Source organism: Anser anser (assembly GCF_964211835.1).
Source record: "Anser anser genome assembly, chromosome: 1".
Classification (NCBI taxonomy): domain Eukaryota; kingdom Metazoa; phylum Chordata; class Aves; order Anseriformes; family Anatidae; genus Anser; species Anser anser.
The window spans coordinates 122,830,797-122,857,657 of NC_139720.1; the positions used below are offsets into that span (position 1 = coordinate 122,830,797).

General features: G+C 34.5%; 1 protein-coding gene across 24 annotated transcripts in view; it reads left to right on the top strand.

Annotated features, from left to right (window-relative positions):
- The window catches only part of DMD (dystrophin), a 1,241,706-nt gene that overhangs the window by 648,497 nt on the left and 566,348 nt on the right, over positions 1 to 26,861 (top strand). For all 24 annotated transcript variants that reach the window (XM_083850706.1, XM_083850697.1, XM_083850709.1 and 21 more), the window contains one exon: positions 10,989 to 11,139. In XM_083850706.1, coding sequence (XP_083706832.1) covers positions 10,989 to 11,139 — 151 coding nt within the window. The remainder of the gene's footprint in view (positions 1 to 10,988; positions 11,140 to 26,861) is intronic.

Genomic DNA, 26,861 nt, shown 5'->3' on the forward strand with positions numbered 1-26,861 from the left:
AAGAACTTCTAGCTTGATAAGTAAGAGTGTCTAAGGTCTTTCATTATTCACAAGACTAGTATACATAATACTCAACATTTATATTTGTAGATGAATACATGCAATTAACACATATGTATATTTATAGAGAATATATACTTGTATATAAACATATACATAAAGTGCCCCTTAACCAACCCCATTTAATATTTTGAGCTTTTGGATGATATTACTTGCCACTGTTTTGGGAACCTTTACTGTTCACCTTCTTTTCCACAAAATGCACTGCATTTTTATTGTTTATCCTGAATATTGCAAATAGTTTATTTAACTACAGTAAACGATCATTTACAGTAGTCAAACCTCAAAAGCAAGTTTTCAAATGCCACCACTCTAAACACATGCTGTCTTTGTATAGTAGGTTTTCTTATTTTTTTTCTGTTGTACTAATTGGTATCACAAATATTTAAGATATTTTTGTTAAACATGGAAAAAATACGGTAAAATATTGTATCCAAACAAGCTCTTTATGACTCAGATACTTTCTCCTGGGTAGTAGTATGATGCATGTTCTCTCTCTTAATACAATTTTCTTCATTTATCCCACTGCTGTGGGAATTTTCCTATCCCCCAAATTTCTGTAAGTTTCATCAACCTTTTAGTTTCAGTAACATAGAACTGTTTACTATATGTTTCCCTTAAAACTTAGTAACACTCAGATTTAAGATTCTCAAATGAATTGTCAAATGAAAGGGAAAAGCTATTTTAAATGAAATTTTATTATAAAGTTTTAAGAAAAATACATCAGGCTTTTAACTGACTGAAAAACTCTGAAAGGTAAAAAACATCTAGCACAAATGCAGGCATCAATGTTTTAGGAAGGTAGTGTTAAGTACTCTGTTATTACTGTGATTTTCAGTGATACTAGGAAGACCGATTTTCTTATGCCAGTATGTATATTTTTGAACACATCTGCCATACCTTAAATGGGATAAAAGGTGTATGTCTACAACATCTTTCAGGCTCAGGGAGTCAGCAGCTAGCATAAATTGGTGTAATCGGTTTTCTGTTATTCCTTCTGCTCTGAAGCCACCATTGTAGAGGGACTTTGAGATGGGCTGTGGATACAGAGAATTGAACAAGGCAATTTTGGAAGATACATTATACATCATTACAGGTTGAACTGAAAATCTATAGTTCTATCATGGGAAATTATGGGATTTAAATACTTCATAATAATTACAAGCAAATACTTGGGGGACATCCTGTAATATATACCCTCAATATTGCATTACACATACTTATTTTGTGGGCCACAGATTCAATGAAATTAATTTATGAATTATGATATGAGTAATTTGGGGAATTTGTGAGAGCTGTCTTCTCCCAGCTGGGCATGACTTGTCAGTTTTCTATGATTCTGAGTGTAGCACCTGTTTCTGTGTCTAGGCTGTAGAAACCACCATTTCTTTTTATTAATTTATACTTCCTATTTATCACACATACAATTATTATGAGTTGGCTCTAAATTAAAATATATATATATATATATATATATATATATATATATATATCACCACATCCACCTCCAAACTGGAAAGGAAGGACTTGGAAATGCAGTAGAGCAGGCACCACATTGCTGACCTATCAGTTGCTAGAATACACCACGGGTTCAATGTGGCCCACTCACAAAGTTTTCTTGCATATAAATCAGGGTTTGGGGCTGTGAGGAGGATATGTACAGTTCAGTCTTGTCCCAAAATGGATCTGACCTGCAGCAAAACTGGGGAAACAGAACATGCTGCTGCGTTTCACAGTGTTAGCTTGGAATACAACCACAAGTATTTTGATTTGGGTCAAGATCTCCTGTCCACTGTGCTCTGGCTCAGAATAAGTCCACAAATTGGGTTCAGTTTGGATGAAACCAAGTTGGAAGTGGCTCTCTAGGAGTCTGTCTAACATACTCAGGTTAATAGTTGCTAAGTCTGTGGGACAGGAGTGCAGTTGGGCAGTCCAGGCAGAGTAACTCGCCTTGCCAGAAAAATGGCAGTGTCCTCCAGGCCAGCTGCCCCACCTTCCAGCCACCACCCTATGGGGACAGGTGTGGGAATTTTGAAGGAAAGTAGAAATATTTGCGCATTGCTTAAATAAAAGCACACAGGCATTTTGAGTCTTCAGGTAGTAGCAGAGGGCATTACAACTGTATAAATGAGTTGTTTTGAGAGTCCAGGGTAGAGTGTTGTGAGTAGGGACCTTCCCCAGTGGCCTTGTCCCACTGTGTCCAGAGGTGGTGTGTGGGAGGCATGCCAGGTGCCTAACTGCAGAGTAGCCCAGGTGAAGGCGTGAGCTTAAAAATGTCTCCAAAGCCTAGAGCAGAGACCCCAGGTGAGGCTTTTCACTGCTCTTTCTCGCTATGTAGCTGGGCTCACCAAAGTCTGTTGCTAGGTAATACAGCTGGGCAATATCAGAGCTGGCGTTAAGCAGCTCTGCAAAGAGTTTGGGTGGGTGAGGCAATGTGCAGAGTTTGTTGGTGTATGTAGGGCTCAGATGGTTAATCAGAATTTAATGTGATTTTCATATGTTGTTGGTTTTTTTTCAGTTGTATGCTACCATAAGGTGGGTAGTAATAATGTATTGGTGCATCCTACTGGGAGCACAGCGTACACTCTAACCCACCGTGTGGATGAGATGCCCACATACCTTTTGTATGTAGGCATATATACTAATTAGGATTTCTGTAAAATTGAGCAACTGTTCTTTTTATGTATGCTCTTCAAAATGTGTGATTGGTGGATTTCTTACTGTGGCAATTTTTATAGTTTCACTTTAGCAAGCTATGGAATTTGTTGTGTTATTACCAATTGTATTAATAATTTATTTTGTGTAAGGGACTTGCAATATGCTACTCTCTTCCCTAGGAAATGATTAATCAAATGCTTTTTATTTTCTCTAGAAAAAAGTAGTTACCTGCTTTAAATACAGGTGCCTAGGCAAAGTTCTCTAAAACACATCATTTCATCTCTGCTCTAATGAAGGAAAACCTTGGGGGAAAAAAAAAAAAAAAAGAATTATGAAGTTCAAATTAATATGCATTGTAAATAATCTTACTTAGTGTAGAAGAACAATGTATGATTTATGAATTATGTGAAGTGTTTCTTTTTAAGCTATCAATGCATCATCCATTAGAACAAAATAGAGTTTTAGTATAATAATTAATTGTAATTTTTATGAAGTTTCTTGTTCTCTCACTTTTCATAAAAATGAAGTTGCATGCCTAAAAAACAGCAATGACTAACATGATCTTGCTTTTTCATAGACAATTTAATTGTCTTTGTCTTTGGTACAGTGATTGACACTAAATGGTATGATATCAGAAATTATATGATGGGAAATTGAGTTGCAGACTTCAGGGGCAAGAACTTCAACACAATTCAAGACAGAAAAATGTTTATAATTTAATTGCAACTTATACTGTTTGTAATTTATATGTTGTGCCACAGAACCTGCTTTCTGGGAAGAGGAGGTAAATTACATTTGGTAGTGATGGATAGCATTGTTCTAATGCTTATTTCAGTTGCAATTTATTTTTTATTTCTTATTATTTGCTATTTTGTGGGTGAAAGTAAGGTTATAGAGGTGTGGATAGAATGTGTACAGCTGAGCCATGTCCTGGAATGGACCTGTAATGTACAGCAAAACCTGGGAGCAAGATCTAGATGTATCAGTGTCTAAAACAAGACCATTGCTTTTAGTCTAAATGCAGTGAGGATATCTAAATTAAATATAAATTAAACACTCAAAAGATGAATTCTGTGAATTAAAATAAAAACATTAAATCCTCTGGAAATGGGTTAGTTGTTTCTTTAAGCAATTTAATTGTAGAAGATACTTGACAAAAACAGGTTTTCATGTTTTATTATCTATAAGAGTGGCCCTAAGTATTAAAGTTAATGCTCTCACACACTAATACATAATTATTTATACTACTTTGAAGTTTTATGTGTTTTTACAAGGTGCTAATTGTGCCGAATCAAATCGACAAAATTGCATAATTTGTAGGTTAATATTAACATAATCCTACAGTACGTTGTTTAGCAACACTATAGAAATAAAGTTTCCTGAATATTTTTGCAATATGATTGTTGTGGTTTAACCCGGCTGGCAGCTAAACACCACACAGCCGTTCGCTCACCCTCCCCCCTCCCTCTCTGGGATGGGGGGAGAGAAACGGGAAAGTGAAGCCTGTGAGTTGAGATAAAGACGGTTTATTAAGACAGGAAAATAATAATAACAATAATAATAATAATAGTGATAATGGTAATAGTATTAACAATAATAATGTGTAAGAAAACAAGTGATGCACAATGCAATTGCTCACCACCCGCTGACCGATGCCCAGCCTATTCCCGAGCAGCCGGCCCCCCCACCCCGGCCAGCCACCCCTATATATTGTTTAGCATGACGTCAGATGGTATGGAATACCCCTTTGGCCAGTTTGGGTCAGCTGTCCTGGGTCTGTCCCCTCCCAGCTCCTGCTGCACCCCCAGCCTGCTCGCTGGCAGGACAGAGCAAGAAGCCGAAAAGTCCTTGGCCTGGTGTAAACACTGCTCTGCAACAATTAAAACATCAGCATGTTATCAGCGCTCTTCTCATCCTAATCCAAAACATAGCACCCTACCAGCTACTATGAGCTACTTAACTCTGTCCTAACTGGAACCAGGACAATGATGAAGACTGAATGTCTTTAACGATTAAGCTTTTAATGATGTAAGTTGTGACACTTAGAAAATTTTATAACTAATAGTGTTCTTTTTCATGTAGGCCAACTGGCTGTGAAGCTTTGCTAAAGCAGAATAGATCATAGAAGTGGATTTCACAGTTTATCAAGGAATTATATCAAAATTTCAGGGAACAAATTGAGACACAGATGCAAAATTAAGATTATTTGCTCTAAGACAACAAACCAAAAACCTTTTGCACCCTGTCTAATGTTTGTGATTTTCCTTTACTCAAAAGTTTTTCATCTACATTTTGGTAACTTCCAAAAGATGCCAGCCTTGTGACTTGGAACATCAAGTACAACCACATTGTATAGAGTTCCACAGAAATCGTGTCTGATTTAACATCTGTAAATAGCTGTGCAATATCAGGTACAATACTACCAAGGAATTTCAGTTTTTGCTTATACTTAATTTGATGTTGTTTTCTGAGTTGCTTTCTTCCCCCTCCAAGTCAAGTCTGAAGAGTTAGGAGAGTGATCATCTTTGAAGGAAGAGTGCCCATACTTTTATAGCTTAATGTAAACTGCACTGCAAATTGCTTCAGGAGTTGCCTTTGGCTGCTTTTTGCATTCCAGAGTGTTCCCCCCCCCCCCCCCCCAAAAAAAAAAAAAATATATATATATATAAAAAATCCATTATGTACTAATGAGAAAAAAGGAAATTGACATCCCAGGAGGGAACATGTTAAGCACTGTCTTGAAGGAGCTGTGTATATAGAAAAGTTAGGCAGGTGTACCATTTTTTTTTTACTTGTTAATTTTAACTTTCAAATTAGGAGAATAAGGCTAGCTTGATAAGTGTCAGAGCTCATGTACACTGCTTAATCCCTTTGCAATTTATGCAAGTCATCCATTCTAGTCTGGAGTCTACATGGAACTTCATGCTTGGCTTCAGCATGTTCTCTTCTATCTTGTTATCAAGTGTATGTTAAGAAATACAGGACAGGGTAACAAATAAAGAGGAAATACTGCCAAGATACTGGACAGTCACCTATTATCTGCCCCCATTTCTACATGTGGTCATCAACGGGAAAGGGATTTAATAGATGAAGATACAGATGAGTGGATACACAATTTTTGTTTGTTTGTTTTAGCTCAGTGATTTGTCTCTGACTGAAAACAAGGCTGGATCCCTAGGTAAGAGTTTAAGAATTGTGAGGCTTGTAACAATACTTTTCTAGCCTCCAAATTGTGTGGTTGGGGATTCTTGAGGAAGATGTAGTTTTCATGAACTTTTCGTAGTTCTCAGAGGATTTCTCTTTTATGTACTCACTTATTAATTTTTTCTATCTACATTCTGCTGTGTCAAGACTTCAACATCTTAGCAGTTACTCAACATATGTTGAGTTTACTCTTCTGCTTTTGTGGGTTTCGATCTTATTGCATATTAACAGGACTGCAGATGGTAAAAAAAAAAAAAGTTAAAAAGCTATTTAAATTAGTAGTGTGTATAAAATACTGTATTACACAGATTTAGCAGGGGGAGCTCTCACTTGGGTATACATGGGTGGTGTTCTGGAAGTGGTCCCCTAAAACACAGTGTGAGCACGAAGCTGCACGGTGACATTCCCTTCCATCCCATTTAGAATGGAGCTGCCACTGCAGCAACAACATTTCTCTTGTCAGCATGATAGCATTCAAGTACAGCTAATCACCTAAGGAGCACTGATTTTTAGTGGATTTGCCTGTCCATAAATTCCCACTTTTTTTTTTTTCCCACCAATGCTTAATACTTATTATACCAAGGGTAGCAAAGTTTTGTTTGTTTTTAAGACCTGAACAACAAGCACTAGTATTTCAACTTGTAAGTTTTAACTGTACATATCTTCTCCCTGCAACTTTTGTCATTTCTTCTCCTTGCAACTTTTAGTATCCAAAGCAAAGGCAAGAAGAATGGAGAGTGATGGGAGATTCAATTTGCAAGTGTTGGAATGCAAATTCCATGATATTAATATCAACCCCTACTGAATTTTTGCATTTAAGCTGCTGATAAACTTCCTCATGCTGAGAAAAGTAATTTCATTTCCTGAGGAATAGAAGGAGTTCTGCTTTAATGTAGTTTTCAAAATGAGAAACCATACTGGACCAAAAGAAATGGATTTTAACTTTTATTTTCCATGTGATATTCTTAAATGTAAAATAAGACATTTCCATTTAATTCAGAGAAAAGTAAGGTTACAAAAAAAAAAAGTGCCTTTCAGTTTTGTCTAATTTTGAAAAATAGCATGATAATTGAAAAATCATCACGATCATTTTAATAAATGAGTTAGGTGATTGACTACAGTTTTTAATTAGATCAATAATCTTTGTTTACAATGATGCTAAGAAATGCAACACATGTGGCAGATCCTGCACAACTCCCGTGTTCACCTGTAGCTAAGTAGAACTGTCATAAAATTTCCTAGGAATTTTAAGGTGCTTCTTCGCGTCTTCATGGCATTTTGAACGTTATTAAGAGTTGTATTGTGATTATAGCCAGGTTTCATAACAGCAATGAAAAGCAGACCACTTTCCAGCCAGTGTTTTGAAAACTGGCATGTCTCCAATTGGCATTGCTTCATAAATAGAAAAAAATGCAAAGGACACAACTCAAATACCTAGCCATCTGAAAAGGGTTGTACTGTGTGAAGGGAAGAGGACACTGAAGAAAGCTATAGTGGTATAAGATGTTACAGCAGTATACGAGATATCTGATTACCATAACACTTTTTCTTTTTTTGTAAGATATTTTCAAATGAAACTCTTCTCTAACATGTGCAACAAAAATATTTCGAGTTCATGAACTGTGCTTATTTTTGAAAAATGTATTGTAGTATTCAATCTGATGCCTCAACAGACATATTCCACATATTCCACCAACTACTATTGTGCAGAAATTACTCTAAATCTCTATTTTCCAGGGTTTGTGCGCTGATTTTTTTTTTTTTAATTTGGTATTTTCTGACAATTTCTTGGTTGGTTGGTTCTGGGTTCCAAAATAAAATATGGGAGAATACTATTTATAAACAGTCTCATGGTATACTAAAAACTTAATACAGCTTGCTATTGTACGGAACAGAGACTTAGCTCCTGTGGGAAGACAATCAGTGCATAAAGCTTAGAGGAGTCCTTCCGTAAATTAATTCTTGTTCTTAAGTCTCCTCTCCCCCCCTCACCCTCCCCACCGACTCCCCTCCCCTCCATTTCTTAGTTTTAACTAGTAAGACTGTATCCTGAATGTTAGGAAGGATTGTTTTGTACCAGGCTGCATCTTTCTTTATCTTTTTGTCATTGTTTTTAATGGCAGGACTGATCATTTGTTCATGCAGTCATAGAATCATAGAATGGCTTGAGTGGGAATGGACCTTCAAGATCAACCCCCCTGCCATGGGTAGAGATGCCTCCCACTTGACCAGGTTGTCCAGGGCCTCACCACCCTCTGAGTGAACAATTTCCTCCTAATCTCTAATCTAAATCTCCTCTCTTTTAGTTTAAAACCATTTCCCCTTGTCCTATCATCTGCCTGAGCAAAAAGTTGCACTCCATCTTCTTACAAGCTTCCTTTAAGCACTGAAAAGCTGCAATAAGGTCTCCCAGGAGCCTTCTCCAGGCTGAACATCTCCAGCTCTCTCAGCCTTTTTTCATTGGCGAGGTGCTCCAGCCCTCTGATCATCTCCATGGCACTCCTCTGGACCTGCTCTAACAGCCCCACGTCCTTCTTGTGCTGAGGGCCCCAGACCTGGATGCAGCACTCCAAATGGGGCCTCACAAGGGCAGAGCAGATTGGGGCAATCACCTCCCTCAACCTGCTGGCCACTCCTCTGTTGATGCAGCCCAGGATGCAGTTGGCCTTCTGGGCTGCAAGCACACACTGCTGGCTCATGTCGAGCTTTTTGTCCAGCAGAACTCCCAAGTCTTTCTCTACAGGGTTGCTCTCAGTAAGTTCTTCTTCTAGTCTGTTCTCATGTCTGGGATTGCCCTGTCCCAGATGCAGCACCTTGTACTTAGTCTTGTTGAAACCTCATTAGGTTCACACAGGCCCACTTCTCCAGCCTGTCCAGGTCCCTTTGGATGGCATCTCTTCCTTCTGTTGTATTGACTGCACTACTCAGCTTGGGGTCATCTGCAAACTTGCTGAGGGTGCACTTGATCCCATTGTGTATTTCATTGATAAAGATATTAAACAGTACTGAGGGACTCCACTTGTCACCATCCTCCCCTGGACATAGAGCCATTGACTGCAACTCTCTGGGTACATCTTTCAAGCCAATTCCTTATCCACTGACATGTGCCCTGACATTGCTTCCAGGAGGATCTTTTCCATGATCTTCCCAGGCAGAGAAGGTGAAGCTTACTGGTCTGTAGTTTCCTGCGTCTTCCTTTCTACCCTTTTTAAAAAAGGGAGTGATGTTTTCCTTTTTCCAGTCACCGGGGACTTCATCCAACTCAGTTTAGTGTATTATTTATCAAAATTGGTTACTATGAGGAAAGTATATAGCCATACATAGATGGTTATGAAAGGATTAATGTTATTCATACTATATGGTATTACAAGTTTTTAAAATGTGAAAACGTAGTTGGGAATATATACACAAGGGAAGAAAAATCTATATTTTCTGTCTTCCTCCCCCCCCCCCCCCCCAAATCATCAGTCATCAGTACAATTGAAGATATGTCCAGTGTTCCCTGTTAGTAACCTGTTTTTATATGGTGAGGTAAACTCTTAGTGATTGTTTGAATATTACAGTTTATCCATACAGAACCAGATTACTTCCTGGAAAAATAATAGAGCATCTTTATTGTTATCCTTTAAGTACACCCTAAAACCTATTATAATGTTACAAAGAAGGATTATTAAACTAAACGACAGTAACATATTTAATGATGATCTGCTAACAAAGCATTCTAGCTAATCTCTGATTAGTGATTTTGTCAACAGGAACCCAAAATGTAGGATAACTGAATTCCTTAAAACATTGGCCATCTGCAAAATAAATTCTGTTTTCATTTCATGTCTTTAATACTTGACAGGAGTCAACAGATCTTAAACCAGAAGATTAATCAGTCAATCTGCACAAAAACAGATTAGATTTACCAAAATGCCAGAAGTGTTTACGTGGTCTTGTGTGTAGCGGACTGTATACTGGTAGACATGGAAGTAATATTTTTCATCCTAGGTTATTGTATAGAATATATTTTAAATATCTTAATTTTGTTTCACTCATCCTTGTATTTCAGACATTTTTATTTTTGCATAAGTATCTTTACCAAATACTCAAATTTAAGTGAAACACTTAAAACCATAAAAAAGTGTTTAATAAAAATACAAGGAGAATACTCCCTTTACACGCTAGAAGTGGAAAGTCCTTTGAAGGGAGTTCCTTTTTCTTTGCAATAAAAATAGATGGACATTTGTATCCACTGGGGAGGCAGAAAAAATAAGTTTCTTTCCATAAAAGTGGAGCCAAATTGTACTATATGCTTGGAATTATTTGGGGCATATAGATTCTCTGGAATCTCTCGCAAAAGCAGATTTCATAAATAATGTAGTCTTTTGCATCTGAATTACATACAATATTATAAATCATATTTCTACAAAAGAAAAGTCCTTTAATCATGATAGGATCATGGGACTAAATTTTGTAAAGAAGCATGTTAAGAATCTGCCTACTGATTTTCATCCTTTGTCTTATGGTATGGTGGGTCAGATGCATCACAGATCTTTTAAATTATTTTCCCTTTGAAAAGGGATCTGAAAGTAGTTGTATGTTTACAACACAAAACCAGTATGTTAACCCGCAGAGAATGTTTGCAGTGTTGGTAGCCACAGCAAGTTACTGAACTGTGTTAGGAGCATTTTAGCAGTACTAGTGTTTTCTTCATGCTAAGTATATGGGCATATACCCAGTTACACTGTGGCCTGTGGGTGTTAAACCTGTGATGTGAGTTAGAGTGGGTTATAAAGCTGTTAACTGAAAACATGTTATGACCATGGAATTCATTTGAAACATCAAAAAACATTAAAAATGGATGACTGATTTTTGACACATATGTTTAGCAATATTTTCACTATTCAGAAGTACTACCATGTTTCTGTTTGATACAACTTAAAAATGTTAATATTGAATGCCATCAACATTACACAAATTTAATTTCAGAAATCCAGCTTTTTTCCTTTTTTTTTTCCCTGTGGTAAATAAATAAAGTGTCAATAAATAGATAATTACTTCATCTCCTTTTATGCTTGTAGACGGTTTGACAAATCTTTTGAGAAGTGGCGGCTTTTTCATTGTGACATGAAGAGCTTTAATCATTGGCTAACTGAAACTGAAGAGAAGCTGTCAAGAGCACAGATAGAGGTTGGAGACGTGGGTCTTGCGAAAACCAACCAGTTTCTCCAGGTATGATTTGATTAACTCATTTCCTGTTTTCCTGCAGTAATTAGAAGTTTGCTGGTCTGGATACTCTGTATAGTTTTACAGTTCATTTGAGGTGGATTTCTAGTGTAGAGTGTTCAGTGGCAATTATGGTAAGATATTTCTGTTGTCCTTATTAAATATAGGATTACATGGTATATTGTAGTACTACCACAGTTATGGACTCACTTGGTCTTTATTTAAAGTGCCCATTAATTTCCATTTTATGTTTATAACCAGCAAAAGTAACAGGCTTTATTTTTAAATCTTGTGGAAGAAATGTGATTAACCATTGAGTTGTACAAGAAATATTTCATGAACTAAGTCTTGCAAGTGCCTTGCTCATTTTGCCTGTTTCATGTTTTAATCAAAGAACCTTGAGGATCCTTTTTGTCAAATGCGGTATGACAGAATAGCCACTTAGTCCTATGTGTCCAGTTCCAATTTGTATGCTTTTCATCTTACAAGCTCTTTGAGCAACATAAGGAAAATAATAACTCTAGTTTCTTGGTAGTTTATTTCATTTCTCTGTTGTATGATTGAAATGGTAATGGGTATGAAGAATTAATTCTAAACTGATATTTTGCAAGTTGATAGGTTCAGCTGAATAAAATGGCTTGACTAAACTCAGGTTTCATGTCATAAATTCTTACTTCTGCATAAGAAAAATCACTGTTAAACTGATCATTGTACATTTGAATTGCTGGATTGAATTATTGGATTTCAGGTTGAAAGAAGTTAGGTCTGGCTAACATTAAAGGTACAGTTTTGGTCCTTGGGCTTTTACTAATCTATAGCCTAGAGTTAAAATAAATACATAAATAAATCATGTCTTTTGGATTTTAATATTAAAAGTTACCTTTTTTAAATTTAGGCTGCTATTTCTTGACTGATAATACTCCTGACTGATAATACTCCTGAACCAAAAAGGAAAACAAATCATAAAGTATAAAAACGATATAACTGCTAAGTGATATGTTGAGCTGAAGAAGCTAAAATAGTTCGTAAATATTTTTCTGTGAATTACCATCACCACATCGAACACCAAGTCTAAGATCTGGATGGAAGAAAGGAATAAAGATGCTTTCTAATGCATATATAAAAAGTAGCAGACATCATATGTTTTTCCAAACCACTGAAATTTTGGATTTCTGTCTCACAGTTTTAAGCATTTCTTTGAAAAGCAAATATACACTCTAGTACCTATCTGACAGACAGTAATATGGCAGTGCAAAGCCTTACCCTTTCTTCTGCTTGGTCTTGCCTGTTCCATCACCCTTCTCTGCACTATCCTAGTGTCCTCAAGCAGCTTCAAATGTATGCTCAGATCAGTGAAAAAAGTGTTTCTTACTTTTTTGCTAACAGTTTTCTAAAACATTATTTTCTTTCTGTGAAGAGTTTGATCTTTGAGGGTTTCCAGACCAAGTTAATGTGTCATAGATGTTATAAATGTACTGTATGTGTTAGAACATTTCACAGTCCCAACAGATTAGAGATGTTATTTTCTTCTCACTGTTGAGGAGAAACTTCATACTGAATTGAATATCATACTAAAAGAACCTGAGATAATGCCCTGCTATAAAGAGGCTTAGATTTCATTGTAGAACAAGACTGCTTCTGTTCTACATTGCTCTTTGACATAGTCTCCTTCTCATGTAAAAAATATGTTTTGTTTTATATATTTAAAACACAAGAATAATGCAAACATCTGAACATAGAATCATATAATGGTTTGGTTTGGAAGGGACCTTTAAAGATCATCTAGTTCAGCTACCCTGCCATTACAGTGACATCTTCCACTAGACCAGGTTGCCCAAAGCGCCATCCAGCCTGGCCTTGAACGCTTGGCATCCACCATTTCTCTGGACAATATGCAGAATGGATTTCTACCAAAATTTTCTTTTTGCATTTTCTTCAAGCATTTTCTTTCTTTTTTCCGTGTGTTAGAAATCCCAGCATGTCTCAAAAATTTCATTTAATTCAATAAAACAGTAAAAACTACCTTTCTGATGAAAATTCATGGAACTTGAAAATATTCCACTAACATCAAGAACACAGACTAAATGTTATTCTACATTTATTTATGAAAGAATGTTCAGTCTGAAGCTCCATTGTCACAGTTTTCTTTACTGGCTCTTTATTTTCTTGGTTAGCAGAAAGAGTCTGAAGCTTACACAGAATACACTGATAGTGCAATGCAGCAGGAAAGCCTCTTGTTTGAAACATATTAGGCTTCTATGAGTCTGACAGGAGATATCATTAGAATTTCCATTAGGTTAAAAAGTTAAAACAGCTGTGTGTTTTGATTTACTAGGTTAGCAACTTGTTTAATTGATGACATCATGCTGCTCAGTGAACCATATTCAGAATTAACAGGATTTGTCTGAAAATTCTTTCACAACCAAGTGAATAGTCTTATACTGAATAAGAAACTGTTTTAGAAAAAAAAATACACCAAATATTCGGATGTGTAGTACTATTTCTAGGCAGGACTACTTTGGAAAAGTAAAGATGAGTATGTTCATTATCATTCAGTAAATACATGGAGTCAAATGTTAATGTAAAATGAAACAGTCAACACTATGATTAGGTGATTATGTTAATATAGGTTAAGAGATAATTACATTCTTGCGGGTGGTTTTTTTTTTTTTTTGGTTTCCTTTTTGCTACACAGTGCAGTAGGATATTACACAACATTTATGCATCTACTATATTGTAAACAAAACCTAATAATAGAATTGTTTCATTTCAGGTCATGACTACTTGAATACTCTTATTGCAAAAAAATTTGTTAGGACTTCTTGAGAGCAGAACTGTGCTGTTGGAAAAAGAAATACCACATTTCATTTTTTAAGAAATAGCAATTGACTGTTATAATTAGAAGACATAGGCTTTTAAGGGATTTTTTACAGATAACACATCATATAATTCATTTGAAACTTATTGAACTCAGTCATGAAAGCAGGTTTTCTTTTTTTTTTCTTTTTTTTTTTTTTTTTTTTCTCTCATTAGTCTGGTTGAAAAGTTTTTCTGTCTCTTCACTCCTTAATTCACTTGGGCTTCAACTTCTTCAATCTCCTCTATTTGCACTTAGTATATACACATTTTTTCTTTTGCCAAGACTGAGATGTAGCTCAGTTTTATCTACTTACCAATGTTTATTCCTTTCTGTTCTTATGGGCTTCAGTCAGGTCCTCTGTTGGACCTCATTTTGGTAAAGCTGTAGTTTTCTAATCTGCTCTCATATGATAGCTGGACAACTTGACACTTAATTCCTGTGTCTGTTTCTTGTTTCCTGTGCCTATGCCTCGTTCTAGAACACAAGTTCTCAAAATAGCACAATATTGTTCCAGCTGAGACGTCATCCATACTGTCATTAAGGTAACTCAGGTGTTACACTTTATAGGTTGGATCTTACTGTGGCTGAATGTTAGAATATCATTTGCAATCATCTGTCTAAAAGTCAACATTTCAATTTTTTTCTTGTGGTCTGCATTTCAACACCAATATATATTCAATTTAAAATGAAAAAATAAAATAAAATACAGGTTACATTGGAAATTGGTGCCAGTTTTATATGCAGGGAAGAGGCAACGAAGAATGACTATTGTGTTGTGTGCGTGTATGTGGGAGTACATGGTGTTCAGGTACCATAGGTAAATGCTAAATTGACAGCTATAAAAACACAAATTCTTCAAAAGTATCAGAACTAGACTGACAAGTTTCTGAATCATTGCCTGGAAATTTAAAATTAGTATCCTTATTTCAAAAATACACAACATCTAAAATATTTACTCCTTACACTGGTATTAAGAATTGGTCAGCAGTCTGTCTCTATTTAGTATCAACTTTGTGGTTGCAGGTTTAATTTTATTTTATTATTTTATCTGTTTGGAATTTTGTATGTGTGCATTTGTTTTGTTTGGGTTTTTGTTTTTAAATAGTAAAACGATTGGATCTGAATTGTGAAACAATGTCTTTTTTGTTCATGATGTTCATCTATTGTGACTGGTCAGTGATGGGCAAGGACTGGACTTTATAACTTTTTTATAATTTAAATGTTTCCAAAATATTACTTTTCTATAATAATTTCTAAATTTTGTACTTTCATTTACAGACATAAATATCAAGGAAATAATGTTTACATTTTATGATCACAGAAGACCTTAAAACCAGTGAGATTTTGAAATTATCAGATGGCAAGTTTATTAATTATATTCTGCCTTCTGAGCATACTGTGCTTCTAAGTTACAAGTCTCTCTTAAATTGTTCATACATTGAATTGTTCAACATTTACATTTTAGAGTACTTATCCAAGTCTGAAAAAGGCTTGTGAATGACTCATGCCTTCTTTAGACTTTCCTTCTACTGCAGTATAATGTCAGGAACTTCTTATTTTTGCTTTGCAGATGTTGTAAGAAAAATAAATAAATAAATAAAATACAGAGAATCCAGGCTTCTGTGCTGAAAGTCATGGTCATGCTAATAATTTTTCTCTTTTATATCTAAATTGGATTATATGGATATTGATGAGTTAATAACCATTGAATTTAAACAGTTATTTCTGGAATGCAGCACAAATAGAATCAGAGGATATAGGAAAAAACAACTGTTTTAGTGCTTCAGGCCACATATTCTCATACCACAAAAACACAGTGGTAAGTGGGTAGATAGCATGCTCTAAATTTTCCCAAATGTAAAGCTTGTGAAAATAAACTATTTTATATAACGATTGTGAATTTCATCATTTACATTTTGTGTTTTAAACAAAAGAAGTTCATATATGGCACTATTCTAGAAGCAATGTATTATTGGCTAATATTTCACTATTAACAAAAGCATCCAGTTGCCTTGAAAATAGATACAGGTGGTTTTGTTTGTTTGGTTTGGTTTTGTAGTTATTGCTGTTATTGTTTCTTAGTATAGTGGTTCTTATAATTTTACACATCACACATCCTTACAAGTAATTTATTTCTGGATATATATAATTCCTAAAAACTTTCATTTACTGTTACAAGATTCCTCACAATTGTTGCTGCTACTAATGGCAATGATGAAATATTGAAATAGCTTATCCTGAATTTATAGTAAAAATATTTTCTTGTTGTATTAACCTATAAGAAGCATTGCTTTGTAATTACATCATATATTTAATTCTTCTCTATTGCACACTGTTGTAAATAATTCTTCATTCCTAATTTACTTTATCCTACTAGAAGACTTTAATGTAAGTTTTTGCTACATGTAGTGGGACATTAAGATGTCTGAAGGCTATAAAATTGTTTGTTTCTGCCAACTCTTGTACCAGTAATTAAGAATTCATTGCTTATATTCAGATCTTATTGTAAATCCTGGCATTGTTTATTCAGATAACCAAGTTAATTCTCATGAGTAATTAATTAGGATGAATTTTTCAAACATCTCATTATGAAACTCTTTGAAATAACTATTATTATAACTACTATGCATAGATGCATAGTGATGTTTTTTACTTTTTTTTTTTTTGGTTTGTTTTAACATAAACGCATAATCTTGTCATTTTCTCTGTCTAGAAGAAAACAATGCTCTTAGACAGGATCCTGTCCAAGATTTCCTGGTACAGATTTCCTGGTACCTAATTGTGACTGCCTCGCTATTTGGGGGTTCATTTGAGAAGGTTAGAGTACTGGCATAGGGGGATCTGGAAGGGCATCTGAGGTCTATACCCATTTTGCAAACATTTTTTAGAAGTGTATACAAGACAGAGGAAATGGAGAATGTGATTTTTACATGCTAATGAATCTGGCTTAGTTTCAGGGCTATTTAGAATACTTATAGTCAGTGACGTGTGCAGATAATACAGTTTAGTTTAAAAAAAAATGTTTTTGCCATGGTATGAATGCAGTTAATCTGAACATATCCTGGAAGTTTGAAAAATAAAAAAATCCTACTTTCAAAGAAGACGATATTCGTTCTTTTGCCTAACGAAATGTTTATGTTGTTTGCTTCTTTCAAAAGTACTTCTTACATTGAATCTGCAATCAGTATAGCATATGGTTGAATCTGTGGGTATCGATGCATAGATGTAAATGTAAGACCCAACAGTACAAATTTATGAGACTTGATTTGTGTCAGTTAATGACTGGGCAGCCTGGGTATCTTCCTAGGTCTTCTGATGTGAGAGTTCTGATGTGAGAGTTTAGCCATTAAAAATTGTTTGCGTGAAACAATCAGGGAAAGGTAAGACCCTTGGTGGAAAAAATTCTACACAGATTAATTATATAAAGTCGTGTAAAAAGGTTTTGCTGTGGCCCTTTTCATGGATAGCTGTACTGAGCTTATTTCGAATCTTTCATCACAACAGATTTTGCAAATTCTGATACACTGATTTTCAAAACCATCTTATTTTAGTCTAAGGCCATAAAGACATCGTAGTTAGCACACTGGTCAAAACAACAAGATAAACTCATGTTGCTTTAAAAAAAAGTAAACTGTTTAAAAACAAGCAAACAACAAACCCTGCATTGTGTAAGTCCTTAATGTTTATGCAAAGCAAATAGCAAAGGATCAGCATCTGCCCTCGAACTGTCTAGAAAATATTAAGCTAAATTTATTCATCCTAATTTTGGAAGTCAATTTTTGTCAGGCTGTGACAAGCTATCTTTTGTCTTTTACACTTAGGTGTTTTCAGTTTTACAGTGAGTTCCTTTTCACTGAAAACCTTTATAGGCACCTTTATGGAGATATTTGTTTGGTTTGTTAGTTGGTTGGTTTTGTGGGTTTTATTTTTTTGAGTGTGTTTATTTGTGATTTATTTTTTTTTGATACAATGAGAGGAGTCAAGGGAGTTGGGTATGAGTTTGAATAGTCATGGGTTAATGCTGGAGAATGGAGTTTTTGACTAGACTGTTTTACTAGTTATTGTTCATTTAGGATGATCTTGTCATTTCATTTATTTTTGTAAGGTGCTATGTTATATACAGAGACAGAATGTAGCAGGTGTGGAAATAGCAGTAACACAGTTGAGTTGTTTAAATAAAATATTTACTTCTGCCCTACAGCAAACCTCCAACATACTCCTTTCCTACTAAATATATGGAAGTAAGATTCATCTCACCAAAACAGATCCGTAACAAACATCTATATTTGAGCTGGTGTTTTTCCCTTACAGATGAAGAACAGAAATAGGCATTTCTAGGATAAAGGTCACCTGACCTTTCTGAGATACACAAAATATTTGAAAATGAACTGACATTGGATATGTTAACTTCTACAGAAAAAAAAAAAAAAGTTCATATTCGATTGGTAAATTTAATTTAGTGTGGAAACCTAAAATATTTAAAATTGAATTTACTTCAGGTGTGCTCCTTCCTCCATTTTATGCATCTTTCAACAGCTTTTGAATATTCAAAGCTTACTAGTGCTAGGGAACCAGCACCGATGCTAGCCAAAACGCATTACAAAGTAATGTATTTGTGCTGGAATAAATTTTCATAATTGGGCTAGACATTTTGCTACAGTACAAAGATAAAATTCACTGAATGTTTCACTGCATGTAGTAGAAGAGAATAAAAATGTTTAACTGTATTTCCAATTTGTTCAGTGAACACCAGAAGTATTGAGGCTAGAATTCATAGGCATTTGTATCATGTAGTTATCTATAAGTTCCAGTTGAAATGTCTTAAATTGTGGGGGACCTTTTTAAGGTATTTCTCTTTTGTGTGAATTCTCAGCTGTTTATTAAGGTTTACACACCACTCCTGTTCCCCTCTAAGCACCCAATAACATCCTTTTTTTTTTTTTTTCCCTGAAAAATGAATACAATACAAATATGCTGTGGCATCTCACCCAAAATCTTAGCTTGCATTGATTGAAAACAAACAAACAAACAAATAAAAACTCACAAGCAAACAAACAAAAATCCCAACAAACTATTGAAACTTCAGAATTGTTTTAATCTGTTTGACTTTTCATAATGGAAATAATGAGACCATTATAGTAAGAAGAAAAAAAAAGTAAGTTTTCTGCATTTGCAGAATATCTTCTAAGTTCAAACAATAATTTTGCTTTGATTCTGATGAAAAGGAGAAATAAATGTGTTGTGTTTGCTTCACAGACTCAAACTATTTAAAAGCTTACATTCTAATTGAATATTTAATGGACTGTAATGAACAATGGAGTATGGCAAATTCTAGTTTGTGTATCAGTTGGAACAAGATTGTAATAGACTGCTGCACTCATCATCTGACTATGTTAAATTTGATATTTACATATCTCAAAACTTTGAAAATTTCAGAATAGTTTCTTGAGGGTTTCTTAATGAAGAGACAAAGGGCAAACTCTTACACCAAGTTAATCTAAACAGGACTCTGTCCCGTCAGAAATGCTAGGAGAAGGGAAAGAAGAAATGGAAGAGAACATATTTAGAGCAGCTTTTCCAATATACGATGATTATATTAGGATATAAGATATCTGCCATTTTCACATTATATGAGGTTTCTTACAATATCTGCTCGTAAGTGTACAATTAAAATCAGCTGTTATAAGTGAAGTTAAAATAATCAGAAAATGATTTAGTTCTGTAATAAGAATGCTTTTGTGGTCCTAAGATGAGGAGAGGGCGCTTAATGTTAATTTCCCATTAGTGTGGTAGAAACTGTAACTATTATTCAGCTGTGTTATGTAAGACAGTTCAGACAAAATTCATTTTACTGAAAGCTGGAAAAATAGGTGCTATTTTATTTAAGCAAGTGATCAGGTTTTTTTATTTATTTTTCATGATTTGTTGGCACCAGATAAGCTATGTTCTTTTGCCCTCCATAGTAAGACAGGGCACTTTTGTGTTCCCTTTTAGTAGCTAGACTCTAAAAACATGTTAATGCCAGCTACTGCTTTTTTTTTTTTTTGCCAGGTTATCTGGCTTTTATTTTTTCATGACATTCATCCAGTATCATATGATTTAGTCCCTTCAGACATCTCAAATGAAAACCAAATATTGTTCCATTTGTCCAGCCTTTGTGGAGCCATTAGATATTAGATCACAACTTGTTTCTGGAGATTGTGAAATAGAAAAATTTTATGATCAGACTTTTTTTTTTTTCTGTACTTCTGCAGTGAGCATGGTGCCTATCTGAAATTATTTGCACAAGACATTTTCCTTTAGCATTTTTTTTTATAGCTGAAATGGAAAACATCTGTTCTGTATATTGTATGTCAATGGTTGTGTTTATTGACAAAGGTTTGCTAATAAGTGTTTATGTGATGTTTTTAGTACCAGTATTTTAGTGAATTGAAGCCTTTTCTTATGTCCTCAAAGTCAAATTGCTTTTTGGAGTAACCTAAGAAAGGGGAGTGGGAGGACAAAAAAGAAAAAAGAAAAAAAAAATAATAATAATTTTCCAGAGAACAAGGTTCTTTCCAAATTTGACTAAACCATTCAAACACTTCTTTAAAAAATCCATCAGGATCCTTAGCACACATTAAAAACTTTTCTGAATGGATGATTATTTGGTATTTCTTGAATCAGAGCTGTTGATAACACTAAGCACTGTTGTGTTTTTATCAGACCGTAAAGACCTCAGGACAAGTAGTGTTTGTAACTGTACATTGTCTGGTGTAGTGGGTCCTTAGTTTTAGCTGGGCCCTCCCTCAGGAGCTCAGAGCTAGAATCATACTGGTTGCAATCATTGCATTTGAGATGAATACAGAGGAGGGAATGTAGGAGTAGACTAAAAATATTTACTGTGATTACTTTTAATATTTTTTTCATTTATCTTGATCTTACAACATTGTCAAAACTATATAATTCTATTGAAGTGGGTACTCTAGCATACTGGAGCCACAGAATGTATTATTTAAACTCTGTTTTGATTTTTGGAAGACACATTCTCATTTGTGATGACTGACAGCATAAACGTATCTTTTTCTTGAGCATCTTTTGTTAGCCCTTACATTACTCCTGAGCATTTCAGGGTTTAGAGACAAAGAGGAACTCACGCACCTGGGAAAGTACCTTGCATTATTGTTGTAACCTTAAGCTGCCTCAAATACAACCTGCTCTGGTACTTTCTAAATTTGCTGTCACTATCCTATTTCATTACCTCTTTTGTAACTGTAATGCCTTCAGCGATGGCTGACTTACGATTCTCAAAACCTTTCTCCAATCCTGCCATAAGCAAGGGAAGCTATGTGAGAATGTACTGGTGTCTGAGTGCTCTGCCAGATGATGACAGGAGTGTATTCGTAAGTTTGAATAACACAATGACTTTGCCCAAATATGACATCAGTGAAATTAGGATGATAAGGCTATCTAAAAAAATATATATATTAAAAAAAAAAAAAAAGTTGTAATGACCCAATCAGTACACATTTAGTTTTAAAAACAGAGAACCAATCCAACACTTAATTCTAGTCATTTGATGCTCTTGCTAGAGGAAATAATGCTTTTGGAGCATGAAAACTTGACAGTTTGCAAATCCTAAATTATTAACCAGCAAAGATTAAATAGAGGTAGCGTTTAATGTATAGCCAAGACCTTATTCTGTTACTGATTTGTTTATATCAAAACTCTGTGGATCTGTTGAAGTTATTACTGTAGCTTCTTTTATGATGGACAAGACTAATAAAAATGGGACTTATGGTAGTCTAATCTAAGCATTAAGAATGGTCAGAGGTATAAATATATCATCCTGATAATCATTTTAGTGTAAAAGTGAATAATATAAGAGTACATATACTTTATCTATTTCTCCACAATCCCCAAAAAAACATGAAAAAGTCAGTTCAGTGGAATATGTTGAATATTTCAAGTTAATAAATAGGTCTTTTTTGTTTAAACTGAAAGCTAATGTTATTTAGCTGGATATTTATACTTCAGATATATATTTGAAATGCAGCTGGCACTACGTCTAGGTCACCATGTTTTTCCATGATAGAATTCTAGTTTATGTTTAAAAGCTTCAGGAAACACTAGAACACCAGTTTTCTATGGGTTTTTCATAAAACCACGCTCACTGTTTGATTAAATTCATAAAGAACTGAGCTGACTCATCAATACTGTTTAGTGTATAGCATCAATCCACGTGTAATGTAAAAGCTGTATGGTACTCATTATGTTAAACCTATGTTGCAGGCGACTTTGCTTTCCTGGCTTTGTCCATCTTTTCTGACATCTTTCTTGTATTGTGGGTGCAGAATTTCAGTGACACTTAAACACAGAGGAAGTATAGCCTCCCTGTTTCTTTATATGCCTTCAAAGGATTTTGTTAACTCCTTTGTCTGTGTCACAATGAAAACTCCAGGCATAACTGATATTTTACCACTTTCCTCTGTCCACTTTCCTCTTCTCTTCAGATCTTTTTCAGAATTGTTGTTTTCCATTATAAGAGTCCTTAAGGCTTTGAGGTTTGCATTCTTTATTCCTAGATATAGGCTGTTCTTTTTTTCATTGTATTGATGCATGTTCTGCTTGGTTTTCTCTTTGCAGATATGTATTTCTTTACCAGTGATGGGTCCTCTGCATTATTCATCTAATTTTCAAATTCTGTAAGAGCTTTATTCTGCATTGGGCTGACTTACTTATATTATTATTATTATTAGTAGTAGTAGTAGTAATTAAAAGAAGAATAGATTTTTAAGAATTAAAAGAATAGGTTTTTTTAGTAATTAGAAGAAGAATAGGAGAGTTCTCTCAGGCTCCAACAGATTTCCTAAAAACCTTGGAGACTAGTCGATGTAAATGAAAGGCTTGCTTAGAAAAAACATTTCTGTCAATATAAGCTTTAAGAAACTAAGGTGTTATATTTTAAACATTAAGAATTCAATATTAGCAAAATTAGAATCTCTGAATACGAGCACTTCTGATACTGGACTATCAGTCTGGACTGAGATTAAATTGTAAGAATGTTGTAAAGGAGTGGATAGGAACAATTCTGTTCCCTCACTTCTCAGAGAAGTTATATTTAAGGTAAAATAGCCTCTTTGTCATATTTTCATTTGATAAATGTAGAAGAATAAGTGGAATGAATTAAAAATAGGAAAGAAAGGAGGGCAACACTGACAACAACATATTTTGCTTGGTGGAAATCATAGTCTTGTTTGTCTTGGGGAATTAAAGAACTAATCTAGTGATAATATTGAATGTTTTTTACTGAGTTTGTTTGCTTCTTTTCAGTTGATTGATTTCTATTGAACTCTTAATAGACTTTATGCATTTTAAAGCCATAATGTTTTCAGGTAGCACACTTAGGGTAACCTTCAGAACATTTTTGGTATTTAGGATAATAGTTTATATGTATTACCTGTCTTGAAAATGTGCTGCAAAGGAACATGTTGGTTTATGTGAAGATCTCAGAGAATGATAATTACGGAGTGTTGTGAGGAATGGAATGGATATTAAATCTGGGAAGAATGCAAGATTTGAACAGATTTTTTTTTTTTAATGAAATCTCTAAAAAAAAATGCATACATTTTATATTTTGGCAGATAGGTATATCTTTGACAGATAGCAAGGAATTTTTTTCTAATATGCATTTTAAAATCAAAATTACCATGATGCAAGAACTTACTGTGTCCTATCTTAATATGAACTGTAGATCTGACGGATTTGTTCACAAGTGCAAATATGTAATCTGTTCTACTGCTTTGTTTTGGCACTAGTTTCCTGTGTAAGAAAGAGAGATTAGAATTTGTTTAGGATTTGTTTATAATTTTAGAATCCTAATTAAGCTTTTAATTTCATTTCAGGTGCTTGCATTATCTTTGTATTATTCATAATGTTATCAGGAGTACTTCAAGTAGTATATAACTATTTTTCAGTTAATATCAGCAGTTTTTATGTAACAAGGATTTGAAGTCTTCTGTTGAAGTCTCTTCACATCAGAGACAGTTTGTCACAATGACAGAAATTAATCATGTTAGCTGCACTTGATTTTATAAAGACAGTACAAATTTGGAATCTGTACTAACAGGTAATGATTTTGAATGTTACTAGATTATGTATGATAGGTTCATAAAAATTAGTCACATTAAGCAAATGATGAAATAATATAAGAGTAGATGAAGTAATTTTCTGTCCAAAATTCACAACTGGAAAAAAAAAAATCTAAAAATCAAAAAAATCAAACTTTAGAGCATCAAGATAAATATTTTAAGTGTAACTGTGAAACTTCCAATTTTGACTGCTCTTACTAAATATTTAAATTATTACAGTTAACTCAATCCCTGTTGAATCTATGGTTGTGTCATTGTTAGATGGATTGTTAGATTTGGTTTGTACACTACTGTATAGTCCTTATGATCTCCGTTCATAAGTATCTATACTTTTTAATATCTCTTTAAGATCTTTAAGATTTTTCTGCTCTCTCTTATCCTCTGACATCTCGTAAGTATTCTCAGATAATAGGGTTGAAGAAATAATTTAGGATTATTATGCAAGAGAATATAAAAACAGTTTAAGTAGCAAGATAGAACAATCACAATATTAGGGACTGAGATAAACTTTGCTTGCCAGTGAGTTGTCTAATACAGATTTTAAGTTTCTGACAACAAAACCTGGAGCAAGTGATGCCATATGCATTCAAACATATTCAGTCTTACGCAGCTGTGATTATATCAGTGAAAATTTCAGATCTCAGTTGTCTGACATGATAGTGATGATTTTCACACATGTATCTGATTATACATCTAACAACAGTTTTTGATCAATGGCAGAACAGGTCAAGTACTGAAAAAAGTTTAGCAATTAGTATTTAATGTGCATATTTCAGCATGAAATGCATTATCTGTCTGAGTTTGCGGTCTTAACACAGATTGGGAACATTCCCTTTCTGAATGGAATTGTTTTTGAAGTACCTCTTCAGCAGTAAGTGTGATTTAAAACAAAATCATTCCCACTATATCATAGCCACTAAAGTAGTTCAGAACAATGACCAGTGTCTGTCTGAGAGACAAACTTTTCCCCTCCATTCAGGATTTCCAATCCACTATGGTTGTCACTCCAACATATGCGATACTAGCATGAATCAGAAATCATCTGCCATACCCTACTGAATATAAAAGCTGTCCAATCTTCATAACCAAAAAAAGTTTGGGAAAAGTCAAGGAGTGTAAGTGTAGAGTATTGTCTCATAGCCGATTATCCTGTTGTCCATAGTCAGCAGAAGGCCTAAGCTAGATATAATCAAGATCAAAAGCTTTTTCACTTAATTCTTACCCCTTACCCAAAATTCCAAAAGGCATACAGAGAGGTAAGATTAATCTTTCTTAACTGTACTTCATGACATCTCAGAGTATTTTTCATTGAAAAAATCTCAGCAGCCTGTTACATGGAGTGACATTGTGAACAGTATTTTGTCTGTTTTTGTCATTCTTTCCTGGGTAACTATTCTGCTTAAATTGGTGCTGAGTAATTAAGTTAATAGTGGCTTCACTAATTTCTGTTGTAATTAAATAAACATACCAGTGCAGATCTGAGGCTGAAGCCATTGATAGAAAAGTAAGACTGCATCAGAGTTAAAATTACACTTTTCTCGAAGTCCACAGAATAATGTGCAGAATAAAATTATTTCAAGTTCTGTAAGGGTATTTCCTAACAATACTGGAACACTGAAACATATTTAGAAGCAACTATGTTTTGAACAATTGATCTGAAAACACAAACTTAGCTTTTCTCTGGAGTAAGACCAAGTTTAATTGAAAGCTGGGCAGCACCTTCATTATCCTTTTTTTCCTGCTGAAAGTTTTAATCAAACTACTGTAAACAAACAGACTTTTGTTAGCCCAGTGGGATGTGATACAAAATGGATCTTCAATTCAGTGCCAGCTTATTGTGATTAAAAATCCCGGTGAGGTTCATATTTCTTTTTTCATAGCACAAACTGGACTCTGATCTGTTTATGACTCCTAGGAGAACAATATTGTAGTATAATTCTCACATATGAAAGTAACACTTTTTATACCTTAAATAAATCATTCTTCGAAGAAAGCTTACAAGGCTAGATTAGAAGAAAAAGCTGTGCAAGATACGCAAGGTACATAGGTACATATAGGAGACATACTCAGATATGACTCGAAATCTCACAACAACAAGCTTCAGAAAATGTGGTAGAACAGGTCAGAAATGAAGGCTAAGATAGCTACTGGTTCAAAAAGATTATGATGATGATGTGGAAATAGTTTCTTAAAGTATGCTATGCTTAAATGTTGCATTTTTTCCTAGAATTTATGTATTTTCAACATGCACATAAATGCCTAATTGATTTCTGAAAATTAGGACAATGCACCTTTGAGGGAGGGCCTAAGTATACATGTTTTTTTGCCCTCATAGCATCCTTGGAACTTGGTTTTTAGTTCCAGTTGCTGCAATGTGTCACCTACTTACTGCTTCAACTTCAGTTGCTGGATACCATATGTTGCTACCACCTCTATATGGTTATAGTAGAGTACTGAGTGAATGTCATTCTATGTGCAGACAGTATATGTGGGCTCTTAGTGCTCTGATTTTATTTTTTTTTCCTTCTACTTAGGCCTTCTTTTATAAATTCTCTGGGAATTGGCTCATAAATGAGTGGTCAAGACATACCATTTCTATTTGGAAGAAATTTATCTAGGAATCTGATCTCCTCAATCTATCCTTCACAGGATGACCAGAGTTTTGAGAGACTTGGTCCTGTTTCCTTCCCCTGGGCATGAAAGTATTTAAATGGTGTCAAGAAAGTCACCAAAAGTAA